General features: G+C 35.5%; 1 protein-coding gene across 1 annotated transcript in view; it reads left to right on the top strand.

The window, feature by feature from the left end:
* PDZD8 (PDZ domain containing 8) overlaps window positions 1-21494 on the top strand; it is a 119457-nt gene extending 97963 nt beyond the window's left edge. The window contains exons 4-5 of the mRNA XM_077126151.1: window positions 11648-11810; window positions 16814-21494. Of these exons, the coding sequence (XP_076982266.1) occupies window positions 11648-11810; window positions 16814-19020 (2370 nt within the window). The 3' untranslated portion in view covers window positions 19021-21494. The remainder of the gene's footprint in view (window positions 1-11647; window positions 11811-16813) is intronic.
* Window positions 21495-21835: the final 341 nt, after the last annotated feature.

Genomic DNA, 21835 nt, shown 5'->3' with positions numbered 1-21835 from the left:
CATTAATGGAAACTTTAATGAGATTTAAAAAGAGAGAAAGAGAGAAGAAACCTGAGTGTATTGCAGGATAATCTTCAAATGTAATTATTTTCCTAACAGCCTTTTGAACCTTGGCTGAGGATCATCTTTATTCTTTAGGTCTCTTAGGTCAATTGTATTTATATGATGGAGTTTCATCAACCAAATAGTGTGGTCCTGATTTTCCATTCAGTTGCTTTAGAGACCAGATTATAAACTGTCATTCTATTGTGAAGATTAAGGGGCTTCACTAATACTTTCCCCCAGAAAGAAGTCTTCCTAACCCACCTGAAGGGGGAAGTAATGGAAGTGCCTGAATTGTACTAGACATTATGCCTGTAGACTCATGTAATCTTGACAGTAACCCTGTGTGGTAGGTAGATATTTTTTACAGATGACATCTAGGTTAAATCACTTGCCTGAGGTCACAAAACTAGTAAATGGCAGAGCCAGAATTCAAATCTGGCTTTGAATACAAATCCACCCCAGATGACATTCAGTTTTTCTTCAGAAAAGGATTTTGTATCTGCTCTAGTAGTGCTCAGGAGGGCACTAGATTTTAGTGGTTTTTCAGCTTTCCATTAAGAGTTGGTTACTGAAAATGTGGCCATTATACTAACAAGGAAAATGTTTACATGTAGAATCTTGCTTGAAATACCTTTTTTAGCCACATAAATTATGATTCCATGTATGTACAATTCAAATGTGCCCATTTAAGAACTTTTTCTAAAAATAAATTTATTCGGCATTTGAGACAGGAGGTGTGAAGTTTTACTTCCACAGTATTATTTTGCCTTAGCTGATCAATTTATTTTCATAGATCTGACTTACAAGTTTCAGAGTTGTTCTGATTTATGCCTTTGTGAATTGGTTAGATTTCAAGTCTTTGAAAAGTTCTGTAGGACTTTATGGTAAATTGTATGCCAAGAGGTAAGTAAAAACAAGACATTCGTCATATGTCTATTTCAAGGAAAAAAATTATGTCATCATGTGTAACCAAATTGTTCATCCTCTTTGCTGATAAAGTACTTTTTTAAGAGCACAGCTAATAAATGTAGTATCTTTGGGGTTTTTTTCCTAGTCAAGTGATGGAACCTAGTGGAACATACTTGAAAATTTAGGTCCTTGGTTCTCTGCTGGAAGGTAAATAAATTGTTACCAAGTACCTGGAGTTCCCATGAAATATTTCAGCTTGGATGTTCTGTGTCTGTTAAAACTGTGGGTGCTTGAAGTAGCATGCAATCAGTGAACCTTCAGAAATCAATTATTTTTTATTTCTTTTCATGTGAGTTCCTTTTTTCACTCTAGAACATAAAAATTGTTTTATTAGCTTCCCAGAATTATAATTTCCTGAAATGCTATATAAACAGAAAGTGAGTAATAATACTCTAGTTCTGATTAAATCACTTTACTTCAGAATTTAGCCAAATGTTGCTTGTTTAACTTTTTGCACGCATGTGCGCGCGCGCGCGTGTGTGTGTGTGTGTGTGTAAGTAATAAGGGAGGGAGAAGAAGAGAAATTTAATAAGAACAAGAACATACACTTCTCCTTGTGTGTTTAGCATGGTACTAATGAAGTTAGTGAAACCTCAGTTATGACTGTAACTTCATTTGTGCCCGGTAACCATAAACAAATTGATCTAACATCTGGTATTCAATTAAATGACTGGGAAGTTACATTTCTAAAACATTCTGCGCTATTTTATACATAGTTCTCCGCGCAGACAGCCCAGAATTTATTTAATGTAATGAAAGTCATTCTAATTTTAGAAATCTTGACCACTCAATTGTAATTCAGAGTGGGGAGAAATCTTTGTTACTCTAGCTGTGATTGTGTAGAGCCCTGCTATTCAGAATTCAGTTGTCAAGCCACAAAAGCACACCAGGCAAAGCTGATGTGTGCCCTGGTCCATCAACAATGATGGTTTTGGTCCCTTTCGGAGGTCCTGAGCATGTAGAGTTTTGGTTACTTGACCAGAAACAGCTGTATTATATTTTCATGAGCATAGTGACCCAATCCTTCAAACTCAAGAAGCTTCTTTTTTTTTCTCTCACTGCAATAATAGAATGGTTATGAGGTCCACATTGCAAAATATCTAAAATTTGAATAGTCCCAGAAAATCTGAGGGATTTGGTTGGCATAAACAAATAATTCTTTCAGGCATATGTTTCCTAAAACTTCAGTTTCTACAATTTCTGTGCTGCCAAAAGACCCTTAAAACAAAAAGATGTATACATCTTTTCTGGGGTAATAGAAAGTTGGGAAACTTGGGGAGAAACCTTACATGGTGGTAATTTTAAAAAGGAGGGGAAAGCAGACCAAATTAATCTCTGTAACTATGAGAAAGCAAGTGAACCTAGAGAAGTGGCCTGGTACTGAGAAAAGATCTAGAGTAGGACAGTGTCATGGTTAGGGACAGGTGTCAACTTGGCCAAGTTGTGGTACCTGTTCATCTGATTGGGCAAGTGCTGGCCTGTCTGTTGCAGTGAGGACATTTCATAGGATTAGATCATGATCGCGTCGGCTACATCCACAGCTGATTCCATTTATAATCAACCAAAGGGGAATGTCTTCTCCAATTAGTGATGCTAAATCCAATCATGGGAAGCCTTTTAAGGAGGACTCAGAGGAGACAGGTTCCATTCCTGCTTTGGCTGGTGAGCCTCTCCTGTGGAGTTCGTCCAGGCCATCCATTGGAGTCATCGGCTTCGCAGCCTGCCCTGTGGCTTTTGGACTCTGCATTCCTACGGTCACGTGAGATACTTTCATAAATTTTATATTTGCAAGTGTTCCCTGTTGGTTCTGTTTCTCTAGAGAACCCTAACTAATACAGACAGGAAGTAGAATTATGGAGTTTCCCATATAAACACTGCTACATAGACTCCTTGGCCAGTATAAAAACCTGTGGTATAGCCATAAGAGTCTTATGTTTTACCATTTTGTCCATTATTTTAGGCATTCAGAAGTTGGATAGTCTGTTGTCGCATACCTATTAGGAATCAGTTCTCTCCAAGTTGCGGGTATCCGCATCTCAACTGGAGTTTTCCCTGAGAACAGCAAGAACTTTGTTGATTTTTATTTTTAGGTAGATAGCCTTCATTTAGTGATTTATGAAGTGCATCTTACTCAACATTTAGATCTTGTTTAGGTAAATAAAATGTATCCCTGAGAGAAGTCTATTTTCAGACTTCCCAGATTTGTGCTTTATGGTCTTGAGTTTTAGGTTTAGAGTATTTGAACTTTGTGAATATGGATAAGATAGAAGCGGCTCATGAAAGGAGAAGTACTGAATGGTTTATAAATACAAATACTGTATCTTTATGGAACTGTTTTGTAAATGGTTTGTTTCACAGCCAGCAGTTCAACTTTGAAGCAATTTGATACACATTTTTAAACACTTGACTTTTTAGTGTTTTTTTAAGAAAGCCATTATCCAATATATAATATATGCAATGTGATATCTATTATTGCCTCATTAAAATCATCTTCTTATGTTGATCATTATGAAACTGGGATTTAAAAAAAATAGAGATTGTTTAGATTTGAATGAATCAGTGTGGATTAAACATTTGCATTCAAATTTCCAGTCACCTTAAAGCATATTCAAATAATTTTTATACCACAATTGACATTTATTAACTGACCATTTGGGGCATAAAACTGGTGGAGGAACTGACATTATGCTTCTTTATTTTGTAAGGTCTTTTAGTCAAATGAACTATGATTTCCTCCCTCAACATAGGCTGAACCTGTCAAAGACTGTATAATACTGAACTTTTTTCAGTTCTTCAGATATATCATACTAGCTCTTTCCTCCTGCCTTCACACCTTTTGCTTTTTGTTAGGTATATTGCCTCTATTCCTCGCCTCACCTGGCCAACTCCTACTTATTCTTCAAATATCAAATTAAGTTATTTTATTAGGAATACCTTCCCTGCCCTCTTAATGTTAGGGGTCTCCTATTAAGTCACATATTATTATAATCGCCAGTTCATCCTGTCTGCCTGTTGCATGAAACCAGAGAAGCTCCTCTGGGATGTTCATCAGCACACAATGCCTAAATGTTTGAATGAGTGAATCGATCAGTGCCTTTATTTCAGTTACTTTTCTTCCTTAGACAGTAGCCTCACTATAGATTGTTAGGTCAACATTAATGATTTTTCTGAAAATGTTACTACCATTTCATTTTAAGGGTGAGGGTCTTATAAAATATACCCATTTTTCTGAAGCTGTCATGGGGGTCTCTTTTTATTGCAGTATAATCATAATTCTGGTAGAATAAGCATTGTTTTTCATAAGTGTTCTCTTTATGGTTCCTTGCATTTTGTTTTTGTTTTTGGTGCAATGTTATAAGGTCATATAGGAGAGAACATTTTATAAAATAAAAGCATTATATTGGTGTGCTACTAAAATATATTTTCTTCCTAACTATTGTATAAAATAGTATTAGGAAAGTATAAAAATAATCAATGTTATTTCCCTCCCAGGTGAAAATAAAGCATCCTAGCAGGGTCCAAGAAAGGCTGAAAAGATGTCAGAAAGCAAGAGCTCTTTAAAAGGCTATTGATGTTTTCACTAAATTGCTTTCTACAAGAGAAATTTATATATAGCTAGACAGTCTTAACCTGTGTCTGACAGTTATTGGGGAAGTTAAATACAGGCCGTCCACCATCGTGTTATGTATTGACCCCTGCTTTTCAGCTCATGTAATTGCTGTTTAGTTAGCATGTGTCAGCATTTTTGACAATTTATAAATATATATATATATTTTTTTTTCTTTTTTTGAAATGTCATAGAGGCAGTATTTCTACCCTAGTAAAAGCTCAAGCTAGTTGACACAAGCTAAACCACAGAGAAAACACTTTGCTTCCTGCCTATATAATTTGTAGCTTTCCAGTTTATTAAATATCACATTTTGAGTTTAAATGATATTAAGTGATCTAACACAATGGCAGCTAAGCTAGAATCCATTTGAGAGAAACAGATATCCTTAAAGTTAGCATAAGCAAAACAAGAAGCACTCATTCTGAGGATACCAGGATGTTTTGTGGATCCCAGGGCAGGTGTCAGGGCCACTGTCCATGGTTATGTGGGTTCAGGCACTGCATCATTTTAAGCAGGAGTGCAGCCAGGCCTCAGAAGCAAACTGGAACCTGAGACTAAATCCCTGCCAGGTCTCTTTCTGTCCTCTCTGTTCCTTGCTATTTCTGTACTTTATTCTTCACTTTGGGCAATCTCTGCTTCCTGGTCCGTAGTAAGACACACAGATGCCTGCAGCTGTAATTCTGTTTATTCCATTGAAGGACTTTCTCAATCTGAATTCCAAACTTCCCAGAAGGAACACTTAATTGGCCCAGCTTGGGTCAGGTGTGTACCCCAGGACCATCTAATAAGGCACCACATTGAAATCATGCTGTCCACTGTAATCATGAGGGGATGGGGAAGGACTTGGCAAACATTGGTGTCTGTTATACTAAGCATGTAGTAAGTGCTTAAAAAGTATTATTAATTTCATTCCTTCTCTTACAAAAATGTCAGTCATGCCACAAACTACATGTTTAAGGGGTGTGTTTATAGCAGATAAATATTTACAAACCTCACATATATTGCAGAATAACGTACTGTAGAATCTTTTCTTTATTATGACATATTCTATGATATGTCCTATGAAATGGTGCTTCTTTGTCATTTCCTGATATGCCCTGAACTCTCGGCTCCATTTCTTTACACTAACAATGTTATCATGTCCTGGAATGATAGCCTCCCTCCTCCCCCAACTCAAACCCCATTCCTCACCCTAATTGTAAGACTGTCAGTTCAGTTCTTGTTTTGCTTTAAGGCTTTAAGGCAGCCTAAATACTATCCTCTTAAGTGAAGCCTTTCCCAGGCTGTTCGCCCAGAGGCAATCTTTACCTCTCCTAAATTTCCTCTCCCTTTGTCCATACATGTCTTGTGGTCCAGTCTTGGAATATAGTTAGATACTCCTTAAGGCAATGCTAACCAGTATTTAAATATTGGCCATAACGCTTCCAACTGTCTGGCAAAGAGTGTCCTTGTGGTCTGAGCAGTCTCAAAACCCTGGAGATGATATAGCTTGCATGGCCACAGGTTTAAACTTGGAGAGTTTGTCCTAAGACTGCCAAACAAATTCCATGCATTTAACCAGATGGTTGCTTCAAAGGGAAGAGGTGTTTAAACCCCATTTGTTACCTCCCCTGAGGCCAAAATCTTGTTCCTCCCTTGGGACACTGAAGGCCCAGGTTTTCTTTGTTTTCTAACAGAAACATAGAAAGCAAACTTTCAGTGTCTCCAAAGGTTTTCAAGAGAAGTTCTATGGGTATTACCTTTTCCTTCATTGTAGTTTATCTTTTGGAATAAAGGAACACCCACATTTTGGTGGGATTTAAGAACAGCCAATTGACTTCCTATGAAAAAAGAAAAATTATTACATGATAATTGTTGGGAATTTGACTGAGGGCCTCCCATCCATAAATAGAGAGATATTTTTTTCTCTACCTTCACGCCCTTTCTCTTTTATAATACGATTTCTTGATCCACAATCCAGAGAATAATATATAATATTGTTCCATGTTCATTTTTTTCCCCCCTCTGTACTTACTTGGTCATAAGAAGTACAACTTTCCTAAATGGGATGACGTATCTTTAGATTCCTGCACAGAAAAAGCTTTCTAACATTATGAAATCTTACAGTTTTGTGAGAGAGTAGATATTTACCACTTATAGTATAATTTCTATCCCTGAAACTACAGGTCATAATTGAAATGTTAATTGGTTATTGTTCCCTTATTGAATGTTTCCTGACATCTCAGTCACCATCTTTGTGTTCTCTAATAAGACAATTTTAAACCATATAATTGTAAGTCATCAAGATTCTTAGGGGTTGTATGCCTCTTTCTCAGTCTTGATCCTGTAAAAGTAAATTAACATTTGACAGTATAATATGGTCTGAATATTCTGATGTCTTACATTGATGTTCATTTCATATGTTTGCCTTGTTTACCTGCTAGATAATTGCGTTCATTCACAGCAGAAACTAACTTCCTTTTTGCATCCCCCTTTTTGGCTAGTAGTACTAAGTCTGACTAATAACAGTAATAAATATTGAGCTTTTTCATAACACTCCATCTGAGAAATTATTTACCAATTTACCAAGGAAGTTCAGAAAAGTTAAATCCTTTGCCTCAAGTCATACAACCAGGGTATGTGCATTTATATGAACTGATATTTAAATTCGGTTCTGATTTCTAACCCTGTGCTCTTTTTGTTATATCCATTTTCTGTGTTCATAAGAAGTACTAATACATTTTCTAACTTTTTTCATTATAAAAAAAATTAAAACATGTGGGGTGTTGAAAGAGTAAATCATTTAGCACATCTGTCGCACCTTTGTCTGTTTTTTTTCCCTGTTAAACCATTTGTAAGAAAGTTGCAGACATCATGACACTTCATCCCTAAATATTTCAGTATAAATCCTCTAAAACTAAGGACATTTTACATAATCACAATAACCATTGTCACCCATAAGAAAATTAATAATTTCCTAATCTTTTTTTTTTTTTAAATAATTTCCTAATCTTCAGACAAAGGCCATGGATTGTTCTGCCCAACACGCTCAGTAACCAACTCCTGAGACGCTGGGGTTTCAAAGAGAGAAAGTGTTTATTTCTACATGTGTAGTAGGAAAGCTGATAGCCTAAGGGCCCAAAATCTGTCTCCCTGAGAGTTTAGGGGATTCGAGGTTTTTAAGGATTCTAGCAAAGAGAGATGAGATCATTTCGGATGGTAAGTTCAAAGCAGAAAAGAAAACATTGTTAACGTAAGTTAACATAAATTGAGAGGAAGGGAGATGGAACTATCACTTCAGTACTACAGGTATGTGAATCAGAAGGTGGGAAGACAGGTCATCTTTCAGTAGCAGAGCTTAGTGGATATATTTACAAATATAAGGGACTGAGGCTACTTAATGACTTTTTCCTTACCATTAGAACCTATTAAGAAAATAACCAGATAAAGGGCATAACAGCTCTTAAAGTCGCAAAGGCATCAGACAAGAGATAAGGGCTTTTGCAATCCTTTCAGATATCTAGACAGCTTAATTATAGTTTAGGGCTTTCAGGCTTAAAGGCTCTGTCTACTCTAGTATCCCGAAAAGCAAAAGGGATAATGATTCAGTAATCAAAATCATCCCATAAATCCTGATTTCTTGGTTACAAGCTCACCTAATTTTCAACCTGTATTAAAATGTCCCCTGAAGTCCCATAAGTGTTTTTGTAGCTTTTAAAAACAACAAGGATCTGATCAAGAGTCACATGTTACATTGGGTAGTATGTCTCTTTAGTGTCTCTCCCTTGTTTGTTTGGTTGTTGTTTTTTTTAATCTAAAACAGTCCTTCAGCTTTTGGGGAAAGGTTACAAAATAGCAAGTTTCTAATTTTGATCATTCATTCTACATGTATTAACTGATTTTTTTTTTTTTTTTTTTGCCAGGGTGGGGTAGGGGGTAAAGAAAAACTTCCTTTCAACTGAGCACTAAATAGTTTAATACATAAATAGGAACAGTATTAATATAAATTCTACATTAAAAATGAAAACTATGATGAAAAAAAAAACTTCCAGGAATAACTAAAGGCTGTAAGAAAAAACATGTAATAATGCCCCGATTTGCAATACATAATATTTACATAGCCACAAAATTATAAACAGTAATGATTTCTAGTTTTTTAATCCATTTATAACCAACTTTGACAGTTTTATTTATAGTTAGAAAATTGCTGTAATAGTAACCAACATTGATTGCAGAGTTTGGAAGGTAAAATGTGTAGAGAGGATAGGTGAAAGGAAGGAAGAATAGAAGCCTTTGTATCAAAAAATACATTGTAGTTGATGAAATAACAAATAAAGGTGTAAGTGTATTGATTAAAGTTATAAAGAAGTTTTGTAGAAGTACTAAAATTAGTGATGTTACTCTCCTGAAATTTGAGGGATTGGGAAGTGGGCACGTCCTCATCTGTTATAGTAGAAATTCAACAGATTTTGTAGAATTTGACATAATAAGAAATCATGTCATGCTTATTATCTAGAGAAAAGAAAGTAACCCCTGGAACAACTTAAAAAAACCGTTAAAAAGTTTAAAAGTGCTTGCTATAACTTGAGGTTGTCAGTTTAGGGAGTCAGAGGATTGTTGCTCTTTATTATAAATTCTGTATATTTTATTTAACCACATGCAAATATTTGATAAAAACTTAAAAGTACTAATTTTTTAAAAATTCGATAGTAAATAAAAGAAAACTTTGGTTATGTTTTATGTGTTTTTTTGCTTTTAGACACACTGTATGTTCTTTAAATTGTCTGGTTAAATCATGTATTTACAATTTAATAATTGCGGTTATCTGTAGTTAAAAGTCAATATGCAGTTGATTAACATAAATTTAAAAGAAAGAACTATCTTAGTTACTGCTCTCCTCACTTCCTTATGCCAACGCTTTTATTAAATTAGATAAATTGGAAAATGAAGGGCTACCAGAGTTAGTGATATCTGTGTGTTTAGGTATCTTAAGACCAAAAAATGGCATATTCAGGGCTTTGTTTTTTGTTTTACATGCCATAGCTTTATTCAGGTATAATTTAAATACAATAAAATTCACTAAGTATACAATGTATTAAATTTTGTTAATTATATACAGTCATGTAACCTCTATCGCAAAAAAGATAGGGAATTTTTTTCATCACCTGAAAAACTTTTCTTGATGCCCTCAATCCCAAACCCCTCACCTCCAGCCCCAGGATAGTGCTAATATCATAGGGTCAGCTTTCTGACCCTATGATTTTGCCTTTCCTAGAATTTTTCCCAAACTGAATCAGTTTTTTATGTTTGTCTCCTTTCACTGCTAACAGTTTTTTTAATCTTTTTTTTTTTATATAATATAACATATTTACAAAACAAAGAAAGAAAAAAGCAGTAATTTTCAAAGCACTCTTCAACAATAGTTACAGAATAAATCTCAGAGTTTGTCATGGGCTACCATTCCATCCTCTAAGATTTTTCCTTCTAGCTGCTCCAGAACACTAGAAGCTAGAAGGAATATAAATATATATTTATCAGAATCAACTTGATCTTTTTTTGTGTGTGAAAAATAACATATATACAAAAAAGCAATAAATTTCAAAGCACATCGCAACAATTAGTTGTAGAACAGATTTCAGTTTGGCATGGGTTACAATTCCACAGTTTTAGGTTTTTACTTCTAGCTGCTCTAAGATACTGGAGATTAAAAAAAAATCAATATAATGATTCAGCAGTCATACTCATTTGTTAAACCGTACCTTCTCTGTATAATTCCACCATCAACTTTGATCTTTCTCTTACTCTGTAGAGATATTAGAGTATGCCCATTCTAACTTTTTCATATTGGAAGGGGCTGTTGATAATATAGGATGGGGGATGGAACTAGTTGATGTTCTAGAGGTACTGGCCTCTCTGCATTTCAGGACTTACCTGGTCCAGAGACCCATCTGGAAGTTGTAGGTTTCTGGAAAGTTACCCTAGTGCATGGAACCTTTGTAGAATCTTATATATCACCCCAGGTATTCTTAAGGATTGGCTGGAATGGTTTTGGTTGAGTTTTGGCAAGTTATGGTAGATAGCAATGTCTAACTGAAGCTTGTGTAAGAGTGACATCCAGAGTAGCCTCTCAACTCTATTTGAACTCTCTCAGCCACTGATCCTTTATTGGTTATACTTCTTTTCCTCCTTTTGGTCAGGATGGCATTGTTGATCCCACAGTGCCAGGACCAGACTCATTCCTGGGAGTCATCTCCCGTGCCACCAGGGAGACTTTCATCCCTAGATGTCATGTCCCACGTTTAGGGGAGGGCAATTATTTCACTGGAGAGTTGGTCTTAGAGAAAGTGAGGTCACATCTAAGCAAGAAGAGAGGGCCTCCAGAAGTAACTCTTAGGCATTCCTATAGGTATGGATCAGTTGGATGGTAGATTAGTTTAGAAAACAAAATGATGTTTAAAACTTAGAACAGGGGATCTCATTAACAGGGCAACTCTTAATATTAAAAGTGTTAATAGTAGACTCCTCCTTTGTACCTCCTGCTGCCAAAAAAAGAAAATTTAACAGAGCACCATTAAAATGGATATCTAATGATACCAAACCATATCTAATGATACAGAAAATTATTCTCATTGTATTTGATAAAAATAAGATTTAGAACTAAATTCACAGCAAGAGCTCAATTTCCTATTAAAATATATATTTAAAAATCTATTAACATTTCTAAATAGTATGATCAAAGGTGGTTTTTTTTTTCTTTTTACCTTTCTGTTTATTTCCAAATTTTCTTCAATGAACATAGATCTTTAGTTGGGCACACTGCAGATAAAATGTTTCATTTTTTGATGGCCCAGATAAGTAGTCTGAGAATAGGTTAACTTATATCATTACAGTCAAGATTTCTTCCCTCCTTTATTTGTTTGCAGTAGTAGTCATGATGGTACAAAAGTCAGCATCACCTGTGGTGTGCTCAGTATATCGTTGCTTTCTCACTCCACTGTTGTAAATCCATTGAATCTGTTTTCATTTTTTTTCTCTTTATCAAAGGTCGAATTAATAAAGGGGAATTTACAGAGTGTTGGACTTACACTTCGTCTTGTCCAGTCAACTGATGGGTATGCTGGGCATGTCCTCATTGAAACTGTGGCCCCAAATTCTCCTGCTGCAATTGCAGATCTTCAGCGAGGTGATCGACTTATTGCTATTGGAGGTAATTGTGCTAACATGCAGTATTCTTTGTATTCACAGAGAATAAGAAATTAGAGATATGGGTTTTTTTTTGTTTTTGTCTCTTCCTCTTTCCTTATTTCTATATTAAGCACATATAAATGGAAAGAAAGTATTTTATTTAAAATAAAAATCTGAAGACCTTAAAAATGCATTTAAAACCTGCTAGTTTAGTCCTAGTCGATAAATCTTTAAAATACTTTACTTTAGACCACTTTTATACAGCCTTCCTAATTTTCCTTCTCTTCCCAACTTCTCCTCCTATTCTTTATTTTTAATTGAATGTGAAAATAAGAACAATTCAGCAGTCACTTTTCGATATGACCAACATTACTACTACTATGAACCTCACGTTGGTAGTTTTGGCAGTATTACCCCAGTCACTTGGGACTAGAATAATGAACAGGAGAGAAATTAACATTCCTTCTGCATGAGCACTTGAGCTGTCCTGTGGCCCTCATATTGTTCCCAAACAGCCAGCCATTTATTAGGGTACTGTCATTCAAAAGTCAGCACAAATTGCTATCACTGGTGGAAAAATATATCACCTGCATGCCTTCCTTACAGTTGGGTTATTATCAACATCAGCCACAAAAACTCTCTAATGGTAGATATGTTGTTTGCTTGAATGTTTATGAATAAGCAGTAGGACTCAGTGCACAGCAATGAGGGAGAAGTCCAAGCTTCTTCAAGCCTTTGTAATACCTGGCCCCACCCATTCTAGGGTTGTCAAAAGATTGCTTGAACAAGTGGTCACAGTTGGCCATTTAAGGATAGTGATATGTTCTCTCAATAGCTAAGACAAACAATAATGTACATAACAAGGCAATCAGTGCCCAGAACTAGAAGCAGTTATCCTTTGTTATATGTCAAAGCAACTCTGCCTTTGATTCAAATCCATCATGACCCCATAAAGGAATGAAAATGATTCTTTTGTGTACCTGGAAGCCCAGCTCAATCATTTCACATGCAGATCCCTCTGATCTGGTATAAGCATAGCTTCTGAAACTTTCATGTGCATTCTAGTCACCTGGACTTGATGTTAGAGTATAGTTGCTGGGTCACTGGACCCGGGTGGAGGGGCCCAAGATTCTTCATTTCTAACAAGTTTCCAGCTAATGCTAGCCTACAGACTTTTAGGAAATCAAAGGCATAAAGTAGGTATCCTCCTATATGTTGTCATTTAATATAAACATGAGAGTTATTCTCCCTCAGTTAAAGAGCACAGTTCAGTATAAAATATTTATATCCATAAGAATCTATTTTAGTTCTACCTACAAGATAAAATTCATTTTTTCTTTTTCCTTTTTGGATTATTTGGATTTTTGTTTTAAATTATACGGATAGTAACTATCTATTATCAAAAAAATAATAAATCTAAGCAATTCAAGTAAGTATATGCAAAACAAAACTGCAAAAGTCATCCCTTTACATTTCACATTTTTTTTTTTATAAAAGCATTTATTGGGATGAGGAATGGCTGTGTTTGGTTGCAAAGATGTAATACACTCATTATAGAAAAATTGAAACATAATAGAAAAAGCTTTTGTGTAACTTCTTCCTGACTTTTCTTTCTATACCTAAACACATCCTCTGCCTAAACTCCAGGATGTACAATTTTTATGGTAGTCTTTATTTCTGTTAAAATATCATCAGCTTTTCCCCATACCAATAGATATTTTTCAAAAATTATTTTTAATAGCTGCAGTTGATTCATTTATATAAATATATAACTTAAAAATATTTAATAACAGGGAAACTTATTTTCTCACATTTATGTATATGTGAAATTTTCCAAAAGAAAGTAAATCCACATTTGGTTTACTCAACCCTCAGAAGTATAGTAGCTGTCTCCCACAAAGTATCTGATGATTGGAAAGAGATGAGATGAGAGCAGATATTAAGTAACCAAAAACGGTTTAAGATTGAGTTGACATTTTTGGCTACTATAGGTCATTAGATAGATTTATTTTTCATTTAGGCATATGTCAAACTACAGTTTTGCTAGAACATAGTATGTATAGAGGGAAGTAGTAGAAATTAAGGCTGATTGAATAATGAAAAGTCAGCATATTATAAAATTCTGAATTTGGTGGGATTAGTTTGTAGGCTAAAGGTTTTTGAGCTAAACTTTAGGAAAACTAATTCTTGTCCCAGCAGTATATATGGTAGTTAAAGTAGAGTCATTTGCGTGAGGGATCACAGTTAAAAGCTGTTTATTACTGTAATGGAAGCATGGGGAGTGTGAACTACAGGGGAACAGGAAAGATTTGGAACCAGTGTTTTGAAGATCTAGCCATCAAAAGATTGCTGAGCAGCACTGAAAGCCTCACTGAAGAAGGATAACAAAATTTAAGGTCAGATCCAGTTGCTAAGCTCAGGACCAGAAAAAGAGAATGGTGGGGTTTAACCAAGTTGGGGATCAAGAAGACAGAGAGCCAGAGAATCAAAAGTGTTGATGAGAGCAATATTGAAATCTTCAGACTTAGGTTGGGTAGAAAAGCAACTGGTGTCAGGAGAAGAGCAAAGCAGGAATCATTTGAGCCTGGAAATTAAAACAGGTTCAGGTTAGCAGACAGGATTGGACAAGATGGAAACTAGGATGTGATCAGAGGTTAATTTCCAAGTGAAAGATCTTTGAGGTGGAAAAGTTCTAAGTGATGACCACTTCTAAAGCATGATCCTGCCTGGGCAGCTGAAGTAGGAATGCATTTAAGTTGAGGAACTCTGAAGACAGGTTGTTAGATTAGTGTACTTCTGTTGCTTTGGGATGACCCTAAGATCTTTGGAAAATTAAGACCCCTTTTCACCTTTCTCTTAAACCCTACATAAAGAGATGATAAAGTAGCATGGGTAAGTACTAAATGGAGGGAGATGAGGATCATGGCCGGAAACTAATAGAGCCTTTAAATGAGAGCACACCTAGAATATTATTAGATGAATACACCCAAAAATTGATAACATTGGTAGCCTCTGGGAAAGGACCGTGAATATGTCTGGGAGATAGAGTTGGAAGGGAGATTTTTCACTACACATTTTTTTGTACCACCTTGCCTAACTTTAAAATAACTTATCCCTTACTTGTTTCTTTTGGCCCTGAAAAAAGATTAGTTTGATAGGAAGGGCTAATAAAAATAACTGGAAGAGAGTCCATTATGCTAAGTTTATTTCAAGCATTGAATCTCTTTTTAATTTGATTTATTCATCACACTGCTTATAATCCCTGGAGTATTTTTTTTTGATAGAATTTTATTGAGATATATTCACATACCATATACTCGTCCAAAGTATATAGTCATTTCACAGTATCATCATATAGTTGTGCATGCATCATCACAATTGACTTTTGAACATTACCATTACTCCAAAAACAATAAAAATAAGAATAAAAATTAAAGTAAAAAAGAACACACAAAACTTTCTATACCTCCCCCCCATCCCCACCTGTTTTTTTCTCTTTATTTTCTTACTCATCTGTTTGTATACTGGATAAAAAAGGGAGTGTCAGTCACGAGGTTTTCATAATCACACAGTCACACCATAAAAGCTATGTAGTTATACAATCATCTTTAAGAATCAAGGCTACTGGAATTCAATTCAGCAGTTTTAGGCACTTCCCTCTAGCTACTCCAATACACTAAAAACAGAAAAGGATATCTACATATTACATACGAATAACCTCTCTTCTGTATATGAAATCTCTCAGCCACTGAAATTTTGTTTCATTTTTCTTCCCTCATTTGGTCAAGAAGTCTTTCTTAATCCCATGATGCCAAGGCCCTGTTCATCCCCAGGAATCATGTCCCAGGTAGGGAGGAGGGCAGTGAGTTTACCTGTAGAGTTGGCTTAGAGAGAAAGAGGCCACGTTGAACAACAAAAGAGGTTCTCTGGGAGTGTCTCTTAGGCATAGTTATAAGTAGTCTTATCAGGAATAAGTTTCATGAGAGTAAGCCCTAAGATCAAGGGCTTGGCCTATTAAGTGGTAGTCCCCAATGCTTGTGAGAATATCAGGTGTTTCCCAGGTGGGAAAGTTTAATATTTCCACATTTACCCCCAATCCCTCAAGGGGACTTTGCAAATGTTTTTTATTTTCTGCCCAGATTACTTTGAGATGTATCAGGGCATCACACTAACCTGTACAAACTAACACAGTCTCACTCCCTATTCCATGCAATTATGGTGTTTGAATAAACTCACCATACAAGTTAAATTAGATAGTGGGCTACAGGAAATATAAATTCTGTGCCAAATAAACACCCCTCCCTTTGGTCTTACACAGAAGTTGAAGTTTTAAGACACAGTCAGTATCATTCTTTGCCCCTTTAATCTGATATACCTTCATCCCAACCACATCAACTTCATTCATATCTCTAATTGAGACTGACCTCTTTTTCACCTGTTTTAACAGTTGCTATATGGGGTAATTCTGACTTTCAAAGCTGCTGAACTCTAGCTCTGAATCTCAGGTATCACACAGATACCCAAAGTTCTAGGGAACAGCCAGGTTATACACAAGAGCTCACTATCTCAGAATTTTGTAATAACAGTTACAAGCCTTGGAGTATTTTGAAATTTCCTTCAGTAGAATTACAGTTTCCATCATTCTAAGTCTGCTTTAACCATTAACAAAATCCTTTTAAATTTAGGTCTCACACAGTTCACTTCCTCCATTCAGACTGAGAAATAATGTTCTTTAACCTGGAAAGAATGAGAAGCAGTTAGGATTTGGCAGCTTGGCACCCTTCTAGGAATTTTTCTTGCATCATTTGGTTTGGAAGGGTCAACAGTTCTAGAATATCACCTCATTCCCTGTGTTAATAATCAGTGCATTGATGAATCCAGTAGCCAGATACAATGTTTTTGAGGTTTCCCTATTACTTTTCCATTAGTTAGATCATCATGAGGTAATGGCAATTATATTTAGGAGACTGGGGTAATTTTCACTGTAATAATTTACATATTTTCCCTTTTAAAATCTTAAAACAGGTGTAAAAATCACATCTACCCTACAAGTGTTGAAGCTTATCAAGCAGGCTGGTGACCGAGTCCTGGTATATTATGAAAGGCCTGTTGGCCAGAGTAACCAAGGTGCAGTGTTGCAAGATAATTTTGGACAGTTGGAAGAAAACTTTCTGTCAAACTCATGTCAACCAAATTATGAAGAAGAAGCAACTGGGTTGGCAGTGGATACTGAAAATAGAGACCTGGATTCTGAACTTGAAGACTTGGCAAGTGACGTCAGAGCACAAAATGAGTTAAAAGATGAAGGCCAATCATTGAGTCATAGTCCTAAACGTACTCCTACAACACTTTCTGTGAAACCCCTTGGAACTATATCACCAGTTTTAAACCGTAAATTAATTGTAGGAAGTCTACCACTACCACCACCAAAACCTCCATCCAAAGAAGGAAATAAACCCTTACCCCTAAAAACTTCTGAGATAACAGACCCAGCACAAGTGTCAAAACCCACCCAAGGATCTACTTTCAAACCACCTGTGCCACCACGACCACAAGTGAAAGTTCCTTTGCCTTCTGCTGACACTCAAAATCAGACAGAACCAGATGTTCTTGTTGAAAAGCCAGAGAAGGTGCTACCTCCTACTCCTTCAGATAAATCTGCTGAAAAGCAAACAAAAAACGTGGATCACATAGAAGATCCAGTTGCATCTAAGCAGTTTGTAGTAAAGCAAGAAATGGCTAAAGACTTTACTTCAGAAAGTTCTTGCCCTATGAAGGACAATTCAGATGACCCTCAAATGTGGGAATCATCAGAAATTCTTTATCGTAATAAGCTAGGAAAATGGACAAGAACCAGAGCAACCTGTTTATTTGACATAGAAGCCTGCCATAGATACTTAAATGTTGCACTGTGGTGCAAGGATCCTTTCAAGCTGGGGGGTCTTATCTGTTTGGGTCATGTTAGTTTAAAACTTGAAGAGGTGGCTTTAGGATGCCTAGCTACATCAAACATGGAATACCTTTCAAAATTCAGATTGGAAGCCCCATCTCCTAAAGCTATGGTCAGTAGAACCGCGCTACGCAATCTGAGTATGCAAAAGGGATTCAATGACAAATTTTGCTTTGGTGACATTACTATCCACTTCAAATATTTGAAAGAAGGAGAAACAGACCACCATGTAGTTACTAACTTAGAAAAAGAAAAAGAATTCCATTTGGTTGAAGAGGTTTCTGCCCTACCTAAAGAGGACCACTTTGTTGGACAGATGGGTTTAACAGAAAATAAACATAGTTTCCAGGACACTCAGTTCCAGAACCCAACTTGGTGTGATTATTGTAAGAAAAAAGTCTGGACTAAAGCTGCTTCCCAGTGTATGTTTTGTGCTTATGTTTGCCATAAAAAATGTCAAGAAAAGTGTTTAGCTGAGACTCCTCTTTGTGGAGCAACTGATAGGCGAATTGACCGAACCCTGAAAAACGTCAGGCTGGAAGGACAGGAAACCCTCTTAGGCTTGCCTCCTCGTGTTGATGCTGAAGCTAGCAAGTCTGTTAATAAAACCACAGGCTTGACAAGGCATATTATCAATACTAGCTCTCGTTTGTTAAACTTGCGTCAAGTCTCGAAAACTCGCCTTGCTGAACCAGGAACTGATCTAGTAGAACCTTCACCAAAACACACACCCAACACATCAGACAATGAAGGCAGTGACACAGAGGTTTGCGGTCCAAATAGTCCCTCTAAACGGGGAAACAACACAGGAATAAAGTTAGTAAGAAAGGAAGGTGGTCTGGATGACAGTGTCTTCATTGCTGTTAAGGAAATTGGGCGTGATCTGTATAGGGGTTTGCCTACAGAGGAAAGAATTCAGAAGCTAGAATTTATGTTGGACAAACTGCAAAATGAAATTGACCAGGAGTTGGAACATAATAATTCCCTTGTTAGAGAAGATAAAGAGACAACTGATGCACGGAAAAAATCACTTCTTTCTGCTGCTTTGGCTAAATCAAGTGAAAGACTGCAAGCTCTAACACTTCTTATGATCCACTACAGAGCAGGCATTGAAGATATTGAATCTTTAGAAAGTCTGTCTTTAGACCAGCACTCCAAAAAAATAAGCAAGTACACAGATGATACAGAAGAAGACCTCGATAATGAAATAAGCCAACTAATAGACTCTCAGCCATTCAGCAGCATATCAGATGACTTATTTGGCCCATCAGAATCTGTGTAATAGTCTGTTTAAACTTGCACATGATTTTGAAAAACTTGCATCTGAAATACCACAGATACAACCAAGTTTAAACCCTCTTATAATGTACTTTGGCCTGCTTCTCCAGTTATTTGCTTGTGTAAGAACAAGAATCAAAGAGATTGTTTTGCAACAAAAACATGACCAGCTCACTGAATTGGTTGTTTCAGATTTATAGCTATGCTTTTTGGGTTTATACTGGGAATTTATTTTTACTAATTTATTTTTAACTTTTTCTAATTATGTAATTATGTAAGCTAACTTTACATGTTTATGTATGTGTGATGTCTTGGCGCTATTTTCCTTCCTCTTAGTTTTTGAATTAGTGTTAAATAGGATAATGTCCAGATTCTTGAAATACTTTCTTTCCATCATGGTTATAGCATCAAATTTGCTGCATGCCCAAATTGACAACAGTATTAAGGGAATAGGTTTTGAATTTTTCTTTTGTGGTATGAAGTTTATCATCTCTACTCCAAATTTTTATTACTTTTGGTTTTTGGGGTGCTTTTTGTTTCATTTTGTTTTTGCCAAATGTAGTATGAAAGCAGATATTGCAGCTTTAGTCTGTTATGCTAATTTAGTAAAAAAAATTACATATGTTGCTTGCTTTTTATGCTTCTGTGATTTTTTTTAAACGTCTTTGTGATTAATTTGAAGAGCTTGCATTAAAAACAAAATGTAATAGGTAATAAATATAGAGTGCAGTTGGTCAAGAATCTTCTAGATAGGATACCAAAATTTAATTACCTAAAGCAGTAATTAGTAGGATTTTGAAATATAATCTTTCAAAGTGTTGATGCTTTCCTTTTAAACGAAAGTTCGAAACATTGATGACTATTTTGGATTTTCAGTTCTCCCACAGGAAATAAAGCATGTGTAAGGTACTTAAAAGTTTCAGAGGACTGTTCTTAAAATGACTGTGTTGATAACTGGTTTGGGCTGGATTTATTTTAGAAACATTTTCACATAGGACTATGAAGGAGAGGAATCATGCAAAGTTTATTTAATGCTTCATCTGACATCTTACATTCAGGCTTAAAGGAATGGTGGTAATTCTGAATATTTCTGTCGTTCAGACTAGCTGCATTCATTAAAAAAGAAAAATTTAAAAATAAAAATAGACAGTATAAATAGGAATTGAGACCAGTTTTCTGAAACTAAAGATCTAATACAGGGTCCAGTGTGTGGATCCCATACCACACAACTAATGGAAACCATGTGAATATGATCGCTGTTGTATACTTTAAACATTTGGACCTTTTATGTACCTAAAATATATATATGCATATGTTTTCCTTTTCATAGATAACTACTATGATAATTGATATATATATAAAACAGACATGAATTTAAAACTAGATGAAACAGCTTCTGTGGCTGACAAGAAAAGGCATAATCTAGTATTAAGGATTAATATCCACTTCTACAGCCCAAGACTCCATACAAGGAGTTCAAGCTCTTCCCTTAATGAACCATGTAGCCATGGGCAGGCCACAAAAGCGCTTTATGCCACTATTTCTCCATCTCTAGAATGGAAATAATAATAGTCTGCCTCACAGGTTTGTTGTGAGGAAAACAATAGCATAATTGAAAAAGTGCTTTGAAAACTAAATAACTATACAAATAGAAGGTATTATTTATATGGGTGATAATTTTCGAGGGTAGAAAAGTTACTCCACTTTAAAAATCAATAGCCAAATCTCACCTGTTATAATTTTATTATAAAGTGAAATATTAGGGCACCGAATACCTTTTTTGGCCAAGTTTTCAACAAAAATGTATCTGTGTGTTACCCTCCTTATGTTGTTTATTTAAGCATGCTCGGCATTTTGAAAGAACATTGTTATAGAAGACTTTACACCAAAATTTCTAAAAGCTAAAATATCGTTCCATAATATATGCTTGAAACAATCTGTCCATTGCAATAACCAAGTTTCATCTTATCATAAAAAATAACTTACCATCAATAACCTGGAAGACGAAGTGTCTGTAAGTTGGTTGCTGTAAGTGGTTACAGCATGGAAGTTTTATTGACATCCAAGCATGATAAAACTGATGCATTTGAAAGAGCTGTAGAAATAATGCAAAACTTTTGTTTCATAATAATCTCCTTGTGTTTTAAAAGTATTTAACTCTGTAGAACCACAGTTATGGAAAGCTCAGTAATGCTGCTAATGATATTTGTTAACTACACATTTACTGTAGTGTGGTATTTTTATATATACTGAGGAGAGGTAGTAGGGGCTTTAGAGTTGAACTTTAGTACAAGAGGGGAGTCTTCCAAACAGCATAGGGTATAGTAAGATGTAAGACATCGATGGAAAAAGCTGTAATATATTACATTCCTGATGTAATTTTGCTGCCATGCTATGTTATCAATAGCTCAATAATAATAATAAAGACTACCACAAAAAAAAAAAAGAATATCTTCATTTTGATGACACCTAGAAAAAGGTTATGGCTGCTGTATTTCTTTGAAATTATCGCCTGGTAATATGACCATGCAAAATTAGCAAAATCCACTCTAGCTAAACAAAATTGCAAACTGCCTAAAAGCGTTACATTTTTTTCACTGTTGTTGCCTTAGTATGTGAAATACCAGGTTTAAGGATCTGTCTCTGCTATATGCTACTAATTTGACTATCTAAAATTCACTTTCCATTTTGGTATTTAGATGAATGTTTTTAGATAGTCAAACTCAACAACAATATAGCATTTTGCAGTCAATTAATTGCTGCATTTCTTAATATCAAGCCTTATGTTCTTCAATATCAGAACAAGTTGAAATACTATA

Source organism: Tamandua tetradactyla, chromosome 13 (genome assembly GCF_023851605.1).
Source record: "Tamandua tetradactyla isolate mTamTet1 chromosome 13, mTamTet1.pri, whole genome shotgun sequence".
Taxonomy (NCBI): domain Eukaryota; kingdom Metazoa; phylum Chordata; class Mammalia; order Pilosa; family Myrmecophagidae; genus Tamandua; species Tamandua tetradactyla.
The sequence above is the reverse complement of the archived record's forward strand: the minus strand, read 5'-3'. Positions and strand labels throughout refer to the sequence as shown.